The 20,786-nt window shown below is 36.5% G+C and overlaps 2 protein-coding genes across 12 annotated transcripts in view; one reads left to right on the forward strand and one right to left on the reverse strand.

The window, feature by feature from the left end:
* The window catches only part of OCIAD2 (OCIA domain containing 2), a 1,147,735-nt gene that overhangs the window by 540,073 nt on the left and 586,876 nt on the right, over nt 1–20,786 (forward strand). The gene's annotated exons all lie outside the window — the stretch shown is intronic.
* Nucleotides 1–20,786, reverse strand: part of WDFY3 (WD repeat and FYVE domain containing 3) — a 309,436-nt gene that overhangs the window by 60,715 nt on the left and 227,935 nt on the right. For all 11 annotated transcript variants that reach the window (XM_050790042.1, XM_050790041.1, XM_050790040.1 and 8 more), the window contains 9 exons: nt 20,106–20,339; nt 12,317–12,416; nt 10,312–10,472; nt 8,748–8,977; nt 7,578–7,687; nt 5,727–5,909; nt 4,709–4,866; nt 3,556–3,633; nt 1,889–2,116 (listed from right to left, as the gene is read on the reverse strand). In XM_050790042.1, coding sequence (XP_050645999.1) covers nt 1,889–2,116; nt 3,556–3,633; nt 4,709–4,866; nt 5,727–5,909; nt 7,578–7,687; nt 8,748–8,977; nt 10,312–10,472; nt 12,317–12,416; nt 20,106–20,339 — 1,482 coding nt within the window. The remainder of the gene's footprint in view (nt 1–1,888; nt 2,117–3,555; nt 3,634–4,708; nt 4,867–5,726; nt 5,910–7,577; nt 7,688–8,747; nt 8,978–10,311; nt 10,473–12,316; nt 12,417–20,105; nt 20,340–20,786) is intronic.

The raw sequence follows: 20,786 nt of genomic DNA on the forward strand, positions 1-20,786 counted from the left end.
TGTCTCTCCTTCCTGACTGCTTTTTCCTTTTAGGTGAAAGTATCTCCAACATTTCTCAACTGTCTTGTATTTTCCAATATGTAACCCACTTGTTAAATAAATAAGTTCCATCTGGTGCATACTTATTTATGACAGTGTCTGTTTCGATTTCACAGGCTGGTGAATTCCTTTGCCTAGGTAAAATGCTGATGATACTACGGTTGTAGGTGTGAACTCTTAATAGGGTACTTTGTTTTTATCTGATATAGAAGTTAAAATACACTTTTGTAAACAAATGACATTATTACAAGGAAGGAAAGGAGCACAGATAAAAATATTATGGTTATTGTAAAAATAATTCAAAAGTATATGCCTCAGTTAAATCTAAACAGTGAGTTGGTCATATATTTGGGAAAGCATATTTATATTTTAGTATTCTTGAATGGATTCAATTTAAGCATTGACTCAATAAGAAATACTTTATCAAACTGCTAATGCCTTAAATTCTTAATAGATTGTTAAGGAAAAAAGATTAACAATTAAAAGATCATATTGTTGCTTTGGTCTTATAAAAGTAAGTGCTAGTAACAGGCTGCAAAAATATGGGTAGATTATCTTTTTTACAGTGCTCCAGAATTAGAAATTATAGTGCTTTAAGGCACAGCTGCATCAAGTATGGCATTCTTGACAGAATTGAACAGCTTTGAGAAAAGCAGACTTTAGGGAGCTATCTTCTAAACTTTTAATAACTATCAGCAGGAGCTAAGACCTACATATCTTACTATTTTAGAAATTTTACTGTTAATTGACAAATTATAATTGTTTATGGTATACAAAGTGATGTTATATGTATATGGTTTGAATGATTAAATCAAGCTAATTAACATATTCAGCACCTCAAATACTTAACAATTTTTGCACCAAATGTACTCTCTTAGCAATTTTGAAATGTACAATACATTATTATCAATTATAGTCACTAGGAATGTAATAGATCTCAAAAAAATGTATTCCTCCCGTTTATCTGAAACTGTACCCTTTGACCAACATCTCCCTATTCCCCTCATTTCTCAGCCTCTGGAAACCTTCATTCTATTCTTTGCTTCTGAGTTTGATTGTTTTAGATGCCCCATATAAGTGAGATGGATCATGTAGTATTTGTCCTTCTGCACCTTGCTTATTTCATGTAACATAATGTTCTCCAGGTTCATATACACTGTTACAAATGACAGGCTTTCCTTATTTTTTTAAGGCTGAATACTATTCCATTATGTAAACATAGCATATTTTATTTATGTTACTCTGCTGATGGACACTTAGGTTGATGCTAAGATCTATATTAGCATCAGGACTGAGGTTAAACCAATCAGTACAAGATAAATGGAGCTAGGGTGCTCGTCAGAGAAAACCAAGAGGCATTGGAACAATTCAAGCTGCCTCACCTTATATGATCAGAGCTACTTAGAAGATTCATGTGTTCTAATATATAGTGCTTATTCTGGACCAGACACTATTTTAAACACTTAACTAATTTTAATGAACTTAATCCTCCCAATAGTCCTATGAGGTGGAACCATTATTTGCTCAAATTCAGGCATAACAAAACGAAAACCCGGAGAGGTTTAATGACCCGTAACCCAGCCATAACAGCAAAGTGGTGGAGTCAGGTCTTAAATTTGGGCAGTCTGGGTCTGGAGTCTCTGATATAAACCTCTTTATCATGATGTCTCCTTCTTGCACTGTTGCATCTTTTCACTCCACCTCCACTCTGAAGTTATCAATTCAATGGAGTTTGTTGAATTTTTTAAATGAGCTATTTGAGGTAACTGACCTAATAGAGAAAAAATGCTTACAAAGGAAAATAAAAACTTGAAAGAGCCAGTGTGATCATTGAATTCTGCATACTCACCGCCACATTTGTCTCTTGTTCAGTTTCTGGCACGTAAGGGTAATGGTTATAAAACATATCGTTTCGCACCATCTTTTTCCTCATCCTGCAGGGCCCTTCTGTCATCTCCAGCATCCACTTGTCCAGGTGGGAGCCGATGGGAGGGCCCCACAGCCCCCGCTCCCGCAACAGCTCGCACTCGATCTGGCACCACTCTTCCGTCACGTACTTCAGGGCATTCTGCTGACGCTGACAGGAAAGAGTCCAGGTCGGTTTTCAAGCAAAAGCAGGAGTAACAGTAACAAGTCTACAAGTCACTGAAAATCAAGTTATTACTTGGAAACAAACACAATCCACACCATTTCAGTTAATCCTATAAAAGTAAAATTACATTCGTTTATGGTTAAAGTAAGCGGGTTTGTTGTAGAAGGTGGACTTCTTAAAGCATCAAGTAAATGACAGACATGTATAGGGTAGAGCGTGCAATACAGTGGAACAGAGAGTTCAAAGAAGTCTGTTTATCTGGCACAGGAAAGACGGTAATATTACGATGAAAATATATTGAAATGGTTAGCCCTATGTGCGCTAATAAATACATATGGTAATTTAAAGATACACCAAACTGGAAAATAGCTACCACAACATGTACGGGGGATAGTCTAGGAAATCAGATGAAGAAAAAGTGCCAACAGGCTTGATTACTGGTGAACTAGGTAAACATTTCCAAAGATTTTAGATGAAGAATATAAACATGCAGCACTAAGAGGAAACTTGACATTCATACAAAAATCAAAGAGAAACCATTTTCTCCTGGCCACTGGGATAGATTCAAACCATTTTACTTAAAAGGAAATTATGTCACAGTACAAGTTCTTCTTGTCTATCAAATGACAAATATGTAACATTTCAACAGGACACAATGATAAATAACTTGCCCAACGATTCATGGAATGTAAGTATACACAATTTAAATCTAAAAATAAAGATTTCTAAAACATAACTGTCAGTAAAGATTACTGAGTAAATAATTAAAAATTTACCTATCACAGTAGTACTTATATGTTCTTTGGTTGGGGAAACTAAGGATCTAGGGTGATATCCATAAAATATTAGCAGTTAACCATTCAGAAACCTTTAATAGATCCAGAATAGCTAATCTGAGAATAAAACATTTAAGATAAGCTTTTGAGTAATTATGAATTTACCAAGAGAATTTCAATAAATTTATTTTTCACTGACATAATCACCAAGCACTTGTAGGGTAGTAAAAAATAATTTCATTTAATCTTGTAATTTTTTACAATTTTAAGAGACTTCTCAGAGACTTGGATGCATGTTTTCACAATCTCCTTGTTAAAAGCCTGAAAAAGAAGGCTCATCCTTACATTTTTATTTTTATTAGGAACAAAGACATGTAATGTGTCAGTAGTGAATGTCAACAGAATTCAGCTGGGCTCATTTTCAGTTAGTTGCTTTTTGAAATGCAGTTTGTTGACAGAAGATTAAAATTTTCCATCCTAAAATCAGTAGCCAAAGTATCTGATGGCAGGAATAATTAAAACCATCATCTGATGATGAATACAGTCCAGCAAGTACCTTAAAATGGGCAAAGAGATACCAGCACAAACAGAGACCTTTTACATACAAAAAATGTAAAACAAACCATTATGATGATTATAAATCCTTACCTCCTGATATTCTTTATATTGTGTATCTACTAAGTCACGAACAACAGCAATGTGAGTAAACATCCACTGCGAAATCTCCTAACAATGGATGGAAAAAGAGTCTTAATATTTCATGGATTTCTGGAAAAAAATAGTTAATTACCCTTGAAATTAATGCTAAATAATTGGTTAAAATTCTGCCAAAAGCACCAACACAGAAAACTAAAACAAAAAATTCGGAATGAATTCCATGCTTGTGTGATGGACACAGATCTGCATGCTCTCCTACCCCCCAACCCCCTTCAAGGAAGGGCTTGCTGCCCACGTTTCTGGGCTACTGTCGACACCCTCAGGGATGGCCTTAGCTGCAGAAGGAAGATGGGGCGCCCCACATCCAACGATCTAGGGGTGAGAAGAATCACATATTTCAGCTTAATGGAGGTCAATTCTAAGAGGGTATTCTGTCCTCAAAGCTCCACTTAGTTTGGCTGAGGCTGTCACTAGACCAGCACTGCAGCCTGACTTTTCCCTATATCCAATCCTGCTTTCTTCTCCCTTCCACAGGTATTGATTCCAAGGGCACCCCCTAATATACATTATGCGCACTAAACTCCATCTCAGAGTTTGCTTCCTAGAAAACCTAACCTGATGCATGAGATGGCTGACACATACTATTTCTCTCAGACCCTTTCATAGCTGCCACTTAGATTCTGGAATGGTGAAGGAAGTAGGAGGAAGAAGTTAATGCTGGAGGCAGATGAGCTTTTAAAAAACCATCAATCATAGGTATATACAACAAGACTAAAAATTTAAAAAGACTTGTTCGGCTATTGCCTTAAAATTTATATAATTATTAGTAATAACATTACTGAAAGTTGGGAAAATTGAGAGAAAATTATCCACAGTCTGATCATATATTAATCTCTAAATCTCATCTTCTATCCAGTTATAAGATGTGTATAAGTAAATAGCACTAATAAATACTTTTATCATAAGAAAATGAGAGAAATTCCCATAGTCTGGATTACTTCTATCTTTATTCTAAAGCAAAAATACAGGAAAGTTTCATTTCCAATCAACTGCTTGTACATGTTAAGTATATTATATAAAATACTACAACTAAACCTTGAAATATAAATTTCTAATAATATCATCAATGAAACTAAAAAAGTACCTGGGTGGAAAGACTGTGTTTATTAAGACCACTTTCTTTTCGATTCCTTCTTGATCCTGTTAACTTGGAAAGACCAAAGCCACTGCTGACACGGGATAATTTGGACTGTGTGGTGGGCACTAAAGCTTCTCCTCGACTTATGCATTTCTTTTCATGGGCTATGAAAAATTAAATTAGATTATTTTATAATTTCTCCATGTATTTATGAATCTTCCTTTTAAAACTTTCATATGTGGTTATAAACTACAACGCTGTAGTTAACAAAAGCAGCACATATTACAGATGCAGACATTACATTTAGATATCACAAATTTATTTATTGGTAATCTTGTTTAAGGATGATTGCTTACAAATTATTGTATTACCTGAACTTACAGTTGGTTGAAACTTCACAGCTCTGTAATAACATGTACATTTAACTATGAGTTTCTATATTAATAATTCATAATCACCTAATTAAAATCTTTGGTGTTGGGTATACTTCGCAACTTAGAAATGTTTTGGATTTTTAAAAGGTTATATAGCTTATACACTGTAGATTATACAATGGCACCAGAGAATCTACGGTAAAAAGCTATAATTTAATACATCAATATTACTGCAACAAAATGTATGAATATTCCCATACCAAGTAGGACAAAGAAAAATAGGTTAGGTTCTGCTATAAAGTCAGTTTTGGCACCAAATTAATGAAAAAAACAGAGCTTTTTGAATTTCAAAATTATAGTTAAGGGATTGTTGACCTGTAGCCAAGACAGTGACCATACTAGAGCTGCTAGCAATGTATTACATTCTGAATGCAAAAATGCCTAATGTATAACATACCTCAGATACAAAAAAAAACTCAAAGAAAAGTAAGATCTCAGTATAATCATTCTAGAATGGTTGTTATATTGATTTTCATTTCTACTGACTTTATAGTATCCTTTTGGGAATGCTGTAATCACATATTTAAAGTATACCCATATATGACAGCCAAATGTAAATCTCCCGGTCATAATATCTCTATAGGCCTTACCCAAATGATTCTGCCAGCACTTCAGGGCAGCTTCTTCAATGAGTGGCCTTGCTGTAGCTATGTCCACGTGGCCCCTTTCATTCACAGGCAGAGTTACTTTGAACAGCTCCTCTAAGACTTGTTTCTTACTATGTATCAGTTCAGTCCAAACTCTGTTGACAGCTTTTATGAGAAGCTGACGCCCTAGTAAACAAACAAACAAACAAGCAAGCAAATGACCAAAACAAGGCATAAAGTTAGTTTTTATTTTTCTTCATGTTTACATGTAGGAATTTTGACTACAATATTTAATTGTTTAAAAAAAAAAACAGCTCATGTTGTATCTAGCCCAGTGAAAAGGTTATTTAGACAACTCAAACTGTGGCTGCCTATTTAGAAAACATTAAAAATATCTTTGTATTCATACAAAAGAACTACATTTTTATTTATAAAATTGGAAATTATATATATGTAATTATCTAACTTTTTCTAGATTAAAAACTTATCCCCCATTTAAAAGTAATTTTTAGATCTGAATGTTTAAGGTGAGTTCAAAACTAAGTTAGTATTCTTGAATATTTTGCACAAGAAAAGAAATATTTTGAGAAGACTTTTACTATGAAATTCATTCTTACTTTGGATTCCTTGTTTGTATGCCTGACACCTCCTCCAGACCAGTCAGCCCTCAGCAATCACCTGAGGGCCTGTGATAACAAGCTCTGCTAGTCCCTCACCCCAGGGTTTCTAATTCAGTAGGTCAGAGTAGGGCAACAGAATCTGCTTTTCTACTAAGTTCCCAAATGATATTGATGTTGCTATTGTGAGGACCTTGCTATGAGAACCAATGCCAGTTCCTCAGGGGGTGAAAATAATAACCACATCTTTGGTGTTTAGGATTCAAAACATTTTGGTGAAAGAACAGAGAATAAATTCATGTTTAAATGAAGGAATGAAATTAAAACGAGTGCTGGGCTTCCTGACAATGAAACCATATGTAAACCTATTGCACAGTATTTCTGAGGAGAAAAACACTACCAGAGTGATTTCTCTTTATCACTAAACATGTGGGAAGTAAGAAATCAATCCATACAAGGACTTCAATATGCAATGCTTACAGGATCAGTGGGAAAACCAGATTGAAAAAAAAGAGAGGGGCTGGGCACAGTGGGCTCACATTTGTAATCCCAGCACTTTGGGAGGTCGAGGCTGGTGGATCACTTGAGGTCAGGAGGTTGAGACCAGTCTGGCCAACACGGTGAAACTCTGTCTCTACTAAAAATACAAAAACAATTAGCCAGGCATGGTGATACCCGCCTGCAGTCCCAGTAACTCAGGAGGCTGAGACATGAGAATCACTTGAACACGAAAGGTAAAGGTTGTAGTGAGCTGAAATTGTGCCACTGCACTCCAGCCTGGGCGACTGAGCAAGATTCTGTTTTTTTTTTTTTTTTTTTTTTTTAAAAAAAAAAAAAAAAAAGAGAGAGAGAGAGTATAAAGAAGAATAAAAAATAGCACTATTGATAACCTGTCTCAAGCAATATTTGCCTACTCTGATGTGATATGCCTAGCATTACCACTGGGCAGTTCTCTTTATAGTTAATTCCAAGGTAGTATTTGAACTTAAGCAAATGTAAATATTAATACCACCACCAAATCTCACAGTGTTACTAAGAAATGATGAGCTTAGCAACATTACTGGTTTGTGCTTTACTCTTATTGGCATGAGGGGACTCTGTCTACGTATAGGTTGCTCTACTGGGAGAGTTGCTATCAATGCTGGCAGTTTCTGCAGCCAGTTTGTTGGTTATGTCTTAAAAACTGGAGATAAAACAACTTCAACAATTTAAAAACATCCCAAGTTGAGGCAATTACCTTCACTAATATCTTGGCTGTAACTACCATCTGGTTCAATGTCAGAGGGGATCATAATGTGCCATGTGGTCATGCGGGCTTCTGCTTCCAGTCCAAATCCATCCACGTTGCTGAAAAATTCCAGTCAGTTTAAACTTTATGAAGGAAATGATTAGCTGCAGACTACAGTAACTAAGAATTACTCTATTTCCATTACCAGCAGACACTGAATGTCTACTCAGCAGATGCACAGAACAGAGCTCTAGTTTGCCAGGAAGATGCCATTTTTAAGAGGTGATCAAATAAATCCACTTGACTAAATGTAATTAGACTAATCTATAGCATCAAGATTATTACCTTAATATTTAATATGCCTTTTGATTATTGTGAACATTTTAACCTAACAATTACAAAATGTTCATTCAACTAACATTTTTCTAATATGCCTGTGTCCTCTCTCCAGTCTTATATCTCACTACTCTGCTTCTGTAGTGAAATAGTTGCAGTTCTCCTAAGGTGCCACTCTTTCTTCCCTCTGGGCATTCATACAGACTGTTCTTTCTTCCAGTAGCAGTTGTCTCCATTCTCTTGTCCTCCCCAACCAGGTCTCAAGCTGCAGCTCAGCAGGTATTTCTTTCAGGTTAGGGGCCCCTCTTATGTGCCTCCAAAGCACTGGGTTGTTCCTAGCAGATCACTCAATACAGCTGACTGGTCTTGCTTAGCTGTTTCCCCTCAAGAAGGCTGCCACAGGGTCTATCTTACTCACATTTTGTACCACCCCCTAATTCAAGGCTTGGCCCCGGGAGACTCTAATGAAATATCTGTCAAAGCAATCAACTGGAAAATACTAATTTTACTCATTTAACACATAACACTGCATTGAGCTTTACTTTTTACTTCTCTTAGACTTCAATGGTATGTATTTTGTTTGCTTTAAAAGCAAACTGCCTTACATAAGTGACATATGGTGATAATGGGAAATTTTACAGGTGTAGAAAACTAAGTTAAAGGAAAAAAGATACCCATTATTTCACTGCAAAAATGCAACACTTGCCCTTTACCTTTTTGCATAAAGGTTTAAATAAAACAGAATAAGGGTAAAAGAAAGGCTACTATCAAAAAAATGAAGAATTTTGTTGGAATAACATCAAAGCCAAATTTAACATGGCAAACTGAACCTAAAGGATTTACCTTCCAACATGTAGATTGATCAAGCAGTGGGCCAGACAGCTAATAAATTCTTGGTCATGGTTCCCAGGTCCTAGGATCAAGTTTCTGTTTACAGTGAGGACCCTGAGTGAATCAAGCAGAGCTACTTGCTGAGGAACAGTTTTGTGTGCCCGTGAGAACTGGTACAAGATGGTCCTATTGAGGCAGTGATACACTGCATCCAGTGACAATCCCTGTGATCTTCTCTTTGACTAAAGACACGGAAGATATGTTTTTAGTACAATAGACAAAAGTAAAACACCTGTTAATCATTCACACCTGAACTTTTATTAGGTCTATTATATACCAGATGCCATGCTAAGTATGAAGGTGCTAAGTTAAAAGATACAAAGCTCTTGCTATTATGGATTTCAGAACCCATGAGTCACATGAATACCACTTAATGAATGATATGATGGCTACATTAAAAAAAAGAGCTCCCAAGGAGGGGAGCCACTAACGCTGCTGTGGGCAGAGCAGTCTCCCTGAGAACACGAGGATGTGACATCTAGGGGAGTCTCCTCACAAATATATTTTGTTAGGATAAATGATCACTATTCAAAAGTACTGAAAAAATTAAGATGTTACTAAAATCATTTTTTTTGACATTCTAATTTCATCCCCTCGTTTGAGAATTTTTCTCTTTGGCTTAAATACAAATATATCCCTTTAAAAAGACTTAGGTGACATGAGAGAGCCTATGCATCTGTGTACCATATGCTAATGGTATTTCCTACTTTATTTCCTACTTTCTACATTAAGTATTATATAAGATTAATCAATTGTGCCAAACCAGGCCAAACCCTTAATTAAAAGTACTGTGAACATGCACAAAAAATAACAACTTCAAGAGAATATAAACTACAAGGAACTTTGTAAAGATTCAACTGGTAAGAGAATATTCTTTTAATATCAACTCTTCATGCTGTGTAAACCTTTACACATGGATGTAGTATACAGTACAAACCTACCAAACCATATTAAGGTATTTAAATCTATCGGGGTAGCAAAGAATAACACCTAGGCAACTTTACAAGGGACACACTGGCACCAGGCAATTGGTAATGGGGAGGGGTTCAAAGTCTGTATGTCTATTCAGTTTTTTTTTTTTGAGACAGAGTCTCGCTCTGTCATCCAGGCTGGAGTGCAGTACTGTGATCTTGGCTCACTGCAACCTCCGCCTCCCAGGTTCAAGTGATTCTCCTGCCTCTGCTTCCCAAATAGCTGGAATTACAGGCACACACCAACATGCCTGGCAAATTTTTGTATTTTCGGTAGAGACAGGGTCTCACCATGTTGGCCAGGCTGGTCTCCGACTTCTGACCTCAAGTGATCCGCCCGCCTTGGCCTTCTAAAGTGCTGATACTACAGGTGTGAGCCACTGTGCCTGGCCTGTCTCCATTCACTTTTAATAAGCTTAGCTTTTTATTAAATGTTAACATTCATTATCTTATTAGTTACACTTCATTTCAACAATTTTGATACCATAGGCAAAGTTTTCAATAGGAAAACATGTACTCTACAACTGATAGTGACAATGGATTACCTGTGCAATTAGTTGAATTATAAAATCTATAAGAAGTTTAGATTCTTTGTTGAACATGCCTTGCCAAAGCTTGTCCACCACACGCTGTGTGAAATAAAACACATTGTTCACCAATACCTGGTAGCTTCCTCCACTGGTAATAGGCAGAGATGCGTCTTCCCCTAAATTCCAGTAGGAAAAAAATGTCTAAGAAAATTGATATCTAGCAACACAAGATCAGATCCTCAAAAAAATAAGGCTAAGGAAAAATAAGTGTATCTACAACATGTAGAAATATGACTACTAGCTTTTATGTACTACTTCAAGAAAATGACGTTCAATGGTCAGAAATCAGGATGAATAATTTCAGCAGGATAAAGTGTTATGGATTGAAACTACCTGTGGAGTCTCCTATTGCCTAAACAAGAGTCTGTGATAAACAAGCAGTTCTGCAACATAAACTGTCAGTCACAGGTGTTCTCCATTTGAGAGAAAAAGGGCCAGTTTATTAGCTCTTAATTGATTTTGTGTAAGTAATAAAGGGTAAAACTGTAAAACAAAACTGTTTTAGAGTATAGCTCTAATAGCAGTGAAGTAACACAGACAGAAAAGAGCTTCAGGAAAATTGTGAAAAATAAAGTATAATCAATGTTGAGGGGTTTGTTTAGCCCCTCCATCATTACCATTGGCTCTCTCTCTTTCTAAAGCTATCTGAGTGTTTTCAGTGTGTTTGCATATACATATTGCTTTCAGACTAATCCTCCTAGCTCCTCCTCCTAACCAGAATGCTTCCTCTAAGCCAGGGGTCCCCAACTCCCAGGACATGGACTGGACCACACAGCAGAAGGTGTGAGGCGGGTGTGCAAGCATTACCACTGGAGCTCCTTCTGTCAGATCAGCCGCGCCATTAGATTCTCATAGGAGGGCAAGCCCTATTATGAACCGTGCATGCAAGGGATCCAGGGTTGCACAATCCTTCCGATAATCAAATGATAAATGTAATACTTGAATCATCACAAAACCATAATCCCACCCCCCGCCCCGGTCTGTGGAAAAACTGTCTCCAACGAAACTGGTCCCCAGTGCCAAAAAGTTTGGGGACCACTGCTTTAAGCCTTTCCTCCACAGAAATTCTGGAGGTTCGATTTTTATTATTCTCACCTAATGCTAATAATAATTTTTATTATTCTCACCTAATGCCACAGAATTTGATTTTTATTATTCTCACCTAATGCTAAATTGCCCCATTAATCAAAATTATTTGTGTTGTGTCTTTGTGTAGTATGACTGCTCTAAACTGATAAGAATAAGTACAAAACTGTGACTTGACTTTGAGAGTGCATAGTTGCATGTTAAGACAATACTAAAGATTTCCTGGCAAATTTACTTCGGGAAATAATTGTAATTTAATAGCACAGAGGTTATATGATTAGTATTATTGCTAGGAACTCAAAAGTAGCATATATAGTATACTAACCCATTATGTTTCCTTCTCTTATAATTCTACTTTGTTTTATACACAAATGTTGGCTTCATTGTACATGTATTAAGTTTCATATTTTTATTGTAACTAGATATAGACATACAGAAAAAACACATTTCAATGTGTTTTGACTCTATGTCCTGGAAGCCATACTAAAAAGATAACATACATATACCTATGACCCAACAATTCCACTCATAGGTATATACTCAATAGATATGTGTAAGTATTATACACATATGTGGTCCATATGAACATGAATGTTTATAGCAGCTGTTAAAATTATCTCAAGGTGAAAACTTTCATATGTCTGTCAAGAGTAAAATGACAAATTGATATAATCACATGATGAAGTACAATATATTAATGAAAACAATGGACTCCTGCTACATGCAACAAGATAAATCTCACAAATATAATGTTGAGTATGAGAAGCCAGACAAAAAAGGAAAGAGAAAAGGTGATGTTAAAAAGTAGTTTTACTTGGGGCTTAGAGAGGAAAGTGATTATAGGTATTTTTATAAAATAAAAACACAGAATTACCTAATAACACATCAGCTGCAAGCAAATGGTCCATCACACTATCCAAAATGTAAGTTTGAAATTCTTTTTGCTGAGTTCTTGTAGACCTTTCAGGGGAAGCCTAATCAAGAAAATTTAGGATTAGAAACAGAACCAACAACAAAAAAAATATGAGCTCAATCATATTTACATTACCTAATGTATTAAAAAGATTAAAAAATCCTACTGATAAAATTTTTAAAATGCCATGAGAGATGGTATACATGCTTATGGACTTTCACATATTTTCTAACTACAGAATTAAAAAAAATTTAAAGTAAAGGTGAAACATCATCTTCTTTTGAATCAATTTCTTAAAACATAGTATTCTAAACATTATATTTATTATATGGTTACAGTTTATATTATATAACATATAATACATAAACAATATATATAGTATTGCTATATAAAAACTGTTATATAACTGTTATAATAACTGTTATATAAAAAAACTGTTATATATATAACAATACTCTATATATATATATAAATATATATAGTATTGTTATATAAAAACTGTTATATAAAAATTGTTATATAAAAACTGTTTAGCAATATAATAAATATTTGACTGTTAGCACACCTCACTTCCAAAAGAGATATGGCAGTTTATAATGAAATACAGATAAAATAAATAACAAATGAATTATAAAGCCATTAAAATAAAAAACCCCAAGAATCTAGTAATCAAGAGGGCATGTCAATAGGGAGGGGAAATATATTTGTAACAAAAAAATAATTAAGCACAAATTTAGCTCTGAGCTTCATAGGTGTCAAGAAAACAATAGTTTACAAAGCTTTCTATTGTCTATAAAAAGAAACACATAGTGTCACAAGTGCCTACAGTCCCAGCTACTACGGAGGCTGGGGTGGGAGGATTGCTTGAGTTTGAGTCAAGCCTGTGCAATATAGCAAGACCCTTTTATGAAAAAAAGTAAGAGGGAAAGAAAAACACAATAGATGGTCAGCAAAGACATATGTTTTCCTAAAATTGTTCTGAGAGGAATGTTCTCTGTGGGTTTTTGTGAGGAGGATAGTGAACAACTCTATATAGGTGGTATCTTTGCTAAGTTTTACAATGTGCAAAGATGATTCTGAAAATTATCTCATGTTAAAGTGTCGAGCACAAAGTTAAACTGTAGTCTACTGACAACAATTCTACTTGTAATTAGGGTATGACAATCCAGGTGCATAACTTTCCAGTATCTGATCCGGTGAGCAGCAAGGAACTGGCAACAGTGGGATGAGATGTAGGAAAGAGCCTTTTGTCACCCTCAAATGCCAGTAGTTTCAGCCAGGTTTTTGATAGGAGTTGGATATTAAACAACTCAATAAATGTCATAACATCCTTTCTTAAAAAGAGATCTGTATGTTTTAGATTCAGGCACAGTATTGAGGTTTTGCAAGTGATATAGAAGAACCTACTTATTCTTGAATAGGGAGATCTGGTACTATATTTATGACCATGTTACAAAAGTGGGCTTTTAGAATGCTGTTCTACTTTCCCTTCTATTCTGATTTTCAAGGTGGTCCTGTTAAATGTTTTAAGAAAGTAGCTAGAATAAAAGTTCTATATTGAGAACAAGAACACTAACCTAAGTTCTCAAAAGCCAACCGCTAAACTAAAATTGTAAGGAAAATTGCTCCTTCTTCTGCATAAGACTACTTATTTTGTTTTAAAATGACAAAATATGGGTCTAGTAAGAATTAAAAGAAGACCAGTGCTTAGGAGTTTGGTTTGTCATTAAACTAATTTGGGAAAAAGTGAAGAACATCTCATGTTGTTTTTAATCTTGATAAATTTTCCTGTGTAGTTAACAGATTAATACAATAGCGAGCAGGAGACTTGTGACCAAGGCCTGTCTAGTCCTTTCAAGCTGATACTACATTGAGTGTCTTATCCCTATAAACTGAAGAGGATGTGAGGACTTTTAAGTGATTAACAGCAGACCAACAGTTACAGGAGGGTTTCCTTATAATTACATCAGAGATCATTTTATCCAATAGCTTGAGTTATCATAATTTGCTAAGGAATAAAGCTCTGCAGTCACAGAAGGACATAAACATTTTGAAAAAAATGGTACTCCTGGCTGGGCATGGAGGCTAATGCCTATAATCCCAGTACTTTGGGAGGCTAAGGTGGGTGGATCACTTGAGCCCAGGAGTTCAAAATCAGCCTGGGGACAATGGTAAAACCCCGTCTCTATCAAAAAAAAAAAAAAAAAAAAAGTCTGGCACGGTGGTGTGTGCCGGTAGTCACAGCTACTTGGGAGGCTGAGATGGGAGGATTGATTGAGCTCGGCAGGTCAAGGATGCAGTGAGCCATGACTGTGCCAATGTATTCCAGACTATGCAACAGAGCAAGACCCTGTCTCAAAAAAAGAAAGTTACTCTTTCAGGCTCATAATCAACTCAAGGTGGTTAATGAGATAAGTAGTAATGAGTAGGGCTTATCAAATCTTAACTAGAAAAAGTTTTGAAGTCTGTAAAACAAAGGGACTACTAAACATACAGAAGTGAATGTAATTTATTTTTATTAAAATAATATTCTTTCTTATTCCAGAAGGATTTAAGACTGACTTACTCATCAACAGGCATTTAATCTTCTGATTTGTCTCAATAAAACTGTTACACGCATGATGAGGACCCAGAATTTACACTTGTGACTGGTCCTAGTGGCCTAGTTTGATGTTCTTGCTGAGGTGTATAGCAGTCTAACTTTTCAAGGACTTAACATTTTATGAAAGCATGCATTGTTGTCTCTGAGATGTTCTTTTTCTTTTTAAACAATTCACTGGACTACTGTTTTGTGCCAGACATAGGGCTTATATATATACATTATCTCATATAGTCAGGAAAATACCCTTGAAAAAGATACTAATGATTTTAGAAATAAGTTAATTGAGGCTTCGAGAGAGTAAGTCACTTGGTCAAGTCACATCTAGGATTCAATTCTCAGTTTCTGTGAAGCCAAAGCCCATGGCTTCACCAGTTACATCATACTCTCCCCGCTCTACTAAAATCACCTTATGAAAGTTAAAAGCACAAGAGCAAATCTGCAGAGTGTGGGCTACAATCTGTTCATCACTCTTTTAGATAAGACTGGTTGGCCCACCAGACAACCAGAATGAAGGCAGCCATTCAACATATCCATCTTTAAACAGTCTCCTTTTCGAGGTCTTGGGGACACTACCCAGAATCTTTGTGTCCCACACACAGGCCAGACAGCCTGTACACGTCTGCTGCCTGTGGGTAAACAGCACAGTCGCTATGGAAGGCAGGCCTTTGGAATTCTGTCCTGTTTCTGTAATGGGCTGGAAGGCATTAAAGATAGGATTTTGAGTCTCCTAATTCTGACTGTAGTCTGCCTGTTGACTGATTTTTCCTCTCTGAGTTATTCTGTGGTGCTCTCTTTGCCCACTTGGCCATTGTTTTTTGCTTGTGTCCCTGTAGTTCCTCAGGGTGGGTTTCACTCTGATGTATGACAATGGGGAGCTCTTGCAGAAGATGGTTGGAATAGAGTCCAGTGAACTCCTCAGACCACAGTAAGGTGCTTATGGTGTCAGAAAAGTGTTGGCTGTATCCCCTCCCAAATCTCCTCTTGAATTGTAGCTCCCATAATCCCCACAAGTCATGGGAGGGACACAGTGGAAGGTAATTAAATCATGGGGGTGGTTACTCTCATGCTGTTCTTGTGATACTGAGTGAGTTCTCAAGAGACCTGATGGTTTTATAAGGGGGTATTCCCCCACTTCACTCTGCACTTCTTGCTGCCACAATGTGAAGATGGACGTGTTTGCTTCCCCTTCTGCCATGATTGTAAGTTTCCTGAGGCCTCCCCAGCCTTGCTGAATTATGAGTCAATTAAACCTCTTTCCTCTAAAAATTACCCCATCTCAGGTATGTCTTTATTAGCAGTGTGAGGTTGGACTAACACACACTGCAAGTCAGCACCCTCTCAGTTTCATTATCTTTACCTCCAGATATACACAAATCTGTTTGAGCTGTTCACATGCACTTTCTTCCTATTGCCACAGTATTTATTTGCAGCAAATTCATTTGGCTCTCCAGAAGTCTAGTGGTGACAGCAGAGGTTACTGATAAACAGGAGCTAGGAAAAGAGTCTCTAGGCACCCCTATAGAAGACAACACAGGCCACTTAGTCAATTTTTTGAGTATGTTTAAGTGTCGGGCACTGTGTAATGAGTATTAAATCTTATTTAGTTTTCACAATAATTCTCAGAGAGAGGTTCCACTTTTATATCATTTTACAGATATGTAAATTGTATAGATGTGAAGATAATTGAACTTGGTCAAGGTCACACAGCTATATCCAGCACACATGTAATTCCTCAAATTACTTTTTGCTGGGTGATGTACATATATTTAACCCTCACAGTAATCTTGTAAGAGAAATGGTAAATTATATCATTCTCTAGAGAATGAATTTAGCTTGGGAAGATGAACATGCTTATACATTAAACAACAGGGCCAGAATTTATTTATTTATTTATTTATTTATTTATTTATTTATTTTTTTGAGACGGAGTCTCGCTCTGCTGCCCAGGCTGGAGTACAGTGGCCGGATCTCAGCTCACTGCAAGCTCCACCTCCCGGGTTCACGCCATTCTCCTGCCTCAGCCTCCCGAGTAGCTGGGACTACAGGCGTCCGCCACTGCGCCCGGCTAATTTTTTGTATTTTTAGTAGAGACGGGGTTTCACCGTGATAGCCAGGATGGTCTCGATCTCCTGACCTCGTGATCCGCCCATCTCGGCCTCCCAAAAGTGCTGGGATTACAGGCTTGAGCCACCGCGCCCGGCCAGGGCCAGAATTTAAACCCAGGCACTTCTTACTCTCAAACCTATGCTCTAGCTTTCTGCTACAGCACACCACTTCCCTTGTATTTGGCCTCAGTCACACTAAAGCCAGTCTATATGAATGAAAATCTCCTATTTGTATGCTAATGAATTTTACCGCTAACGAAGGTAATTTTACATGTTCTTTTGTAGATATAATCAAGTAAGTAGATACTTTTATAATGAAATTCTAACACTCATAAGACTGAACATGCTCTGGTTCACGTTTACTGGACTCAGATGTTCAAGTCCCTTCCTTCACAAAGGTAAATGGTAAATATATAAGATAATTCTCTCTCTCTCTCTCTCTCTCTCTTCTTTTTTCTTTTTCTTTTCTTTTTGAGACAGGGTCTCACTCTGACACCTAGGCTGGAATGCATTGGAATGCAGTAGTGTAATCATGGCTCACTGCAACTTTGAACTCCTGGGCTCCAGCGATCCTTCCACCTTAGCCTCCAGTAGGTAGGATATAGGCACGCACCACAACACTGGCTATGGCTAATTTTTTTGCAAAGATGGGATTTCACCTGTTGCCCAGGTTGGTCTTGAACTCCTGGCCTTAAGAAATCTTCCTGCTTTGACCTCCGAAAGAAAGGGTTGGGATTACAGGCATGAGCCACCATGCTCAACCTAATTTTCTTCTTGAATCTCTTCATGGATAAAGACTTCATAATCATAATTTTCAAAATCATAGGTTTATAATTTATTGTTACACCATTGGAAGACACAGAATGTTAATATTTCATTAACATAAAATTTTTTTGTATATGTATTCTGCATATGTATATTAAAGATCTTCAAAATATTTAAAAGCAAATTTCTATGTTTTTTTTATTAGATGGTATCCTATCTTCCTGTTTGGGAATTTCCAGGGATGAATAGTTAAATGATTCAAAAATACAGTAAGCCTTACTTAATGTCATTGACAGGTTCCTGGCAACTGCAACTTTAAGTGAAACAATGTACAGCAGGTCTTCAAATAACATTGTTTCCTTCAACATAGTTTTATTATAAGGTTGATGAGGAAAAAAATTAGTTTTGTTACACATCATTTTGCTTAAAGTTGCAGCTACCAAGAACCTATCAATGACATTAAGCGAGGACTTACTGTACTGACAGAATACACCAAGTCTCTGTGCTAACTGTTGTGAGAGACAAAGGAACACATGAAAGTTGGTCTCTAAGCAGTTTATAATCTATCTGGAAACTTCAATCCTGACACCCCCTGCTCTTCCCTGAACTATAATCCTACTCCCTAGTATAATGAAGCACTATTCTACTGTAGGGCAAATTCATGCCCCAACAAAGAGAACCTTACTTCAAGGTTAATACATGTTATTATATATCAAATTTTTCCTACTAAAAAAATATAGAAAACAAAAATAAAGGGCAATTATACAATTTATATATGGTTAATTAATTAGCTATTCAGGTTCCAGAAGCTTGAAAATGCTATCACTGGATATTTCCAGTCATTCCATATCTTTCATGTATGTATTTTCCTTTTTTGATCAGTTATGCTTTCTTGCACACTTCTCTTCTGGCCTTTATCCTATTATTTTCTGATAAACTACTTCACTTTTTCACAAAATGCTTCAAATTTTTACCATATACAGTGAGATACTGGTCATTTCTCTTCTCAGAGCTTTTTAAAGTTTCCAAACGGGAGAAGTTCCACTGGGCCTGCTTTTTAATTCTACCACATGCATTAGTGAGGAAACCAATTATTCTCCTGCCATTATTAAACATTGTCATCCTGGTTAAATGCTTAGCATAACTGGTACCCTAATTACACTAGTGATTTTTTAAAAATTGACCAAATTGAGATATTTTCACATGGATAAGATAAACATGTGGTTTTCAGGTTGCTATTTATAAGTTAAGTGTACTAGCCACTAGAGGGCGCACAAAAAAAAAAATCTCAGGTTCAGCTGTCAAACGGCTGAGAGATAGTGGAAGTTCCTCAAAGAGAAAAGCAGTCTTCTCCACAGATCTACTCTTTCACAAAACATGTTATTTTTACAGCCCCTGGCATGGGCTGTTTGACCTTATTTACATGAATTGGTCAAAAGAACATTAATGTATATGCAACTAATTATACGGTATTAAATTATCTCTCTGTGGTATCTTCAGGCTTTTCTAGGTAAACATTTTTTAATACTTTTCTGGGATAGCTAATTTCTAGAGCCAGCAATGAGGTCACTTAAAGGCTTAGAGCCACTCTCATTTTCTGATGTATCAGCTGATTCATATCAATTGTCAGGAGAATGGGCAGGCAGGCAACCTAGAAGTTTGCTGCCTTGGGGAATTTAACAAGTGCATCCTGGGCACCTATTCTGTACAATACACCATGTCTTAAGCTGCACAGGACACTGACAACAGTAACACCTGGCAATGATAGGTAAGATAAATTGATGTAGGAAGTTATAAGGTAAGAAGACAATGGCACTAGGCACTGTTAATGTCCAGGGAAGGGATTGGCACACTATGGCCTGTGGGCCAAATACAGCCTGTGCTGTTTCTGTAGATAAAGTTTTATCAGAACGCTGCCATGCTCATTCTCTTACTTACTGTCCATGGCTGCTTTCTAGCTACAACAACGTAGCTGAATAGTTGTGACAGAGACTGTATGGCTCACAAGCTTAAAATATTTACTATTTGGCTTTTTACAGAAGAAGTCTGCCAGCTTCTAGATAAAGGACTGAATTAGAGACATCTTTGAGGGAAGGAAAAGAAGAACAAATTGATAGGGTCTAAAGCACATGTGGGATTAACAACTTTGCACAGCCTATAACATGTTCTGCCTACACATAAACAAGAGGAATTAAAAATCTTTGGCATAGAACTTGCTTGGTTACTAATGTTCTAATTTAAAAAATAATGCAAAAGAGATATAAATGCATTTCTTTACCTCCAACAAAAGATCAATTAGTGGAGTTTGCTTGCTGGCAGGGGTGAGACAGAGGTTGTCTATGATTAAGACCCTCATGAAGTCAAAAACGAACTTTTTAGCTGGGTGATTGGTCAGATATGTCTTGGTGCCCACATTGCAGTACTCTGATTGGCTCCTGTTCATCCCTGTGTCTGCTGCAAACGCTTTAAACTCTTCTGCTGGAGATCCAACTTCATCATCAAGGTCAGTCACCTAGTAAAATCAAGTGGAAAGATACAGTAATCACATTAGACTCTGACATTTCTACTTCTGTGTTTCCTAAAAATAAAACTGTAGCAGCAGCATTTTCCACCTATTAAGCTGTTCAGCACATTATTTCACTCTGCTTTACTCGACCCTTCCTTTCAAGGTAGTAATCTGGCACCATATGTCATGGTTATGCAACATATGGTGTTTCTGACTGACCACTAACAACATACCACCTTCATGTTGAATTATATGTCTACTGCGGCTAACTGCACTTAAAATATATGGAATAAAATGAGGATAACTATGTTTCCATATTTGAACTCTACCCCTACTGTGAAGTCAAATGTCACAGAATTTCAGATAAAAATCTGGCATAATGGTAGCATGTAAGGGCTGATCCATTTTTTATAGGTTAAAAAAATAAATAAATAAATTAAAAAAAACCAACAA

Source organism: Macaca thibetana, chromosome 5 (assembly GCF_024542745.1).
Source record: "Macaca thibetana thibetana isolate TM-01 chromosome 5, ASM2454274v1, whole genome shotgun sequence".
NCBI classification, from domain to species: Eukaryota; Metazoa; Chordata; class Mammalia; order Primates; family Cercopithecidae; genus Macaca; species Macaca thibetana.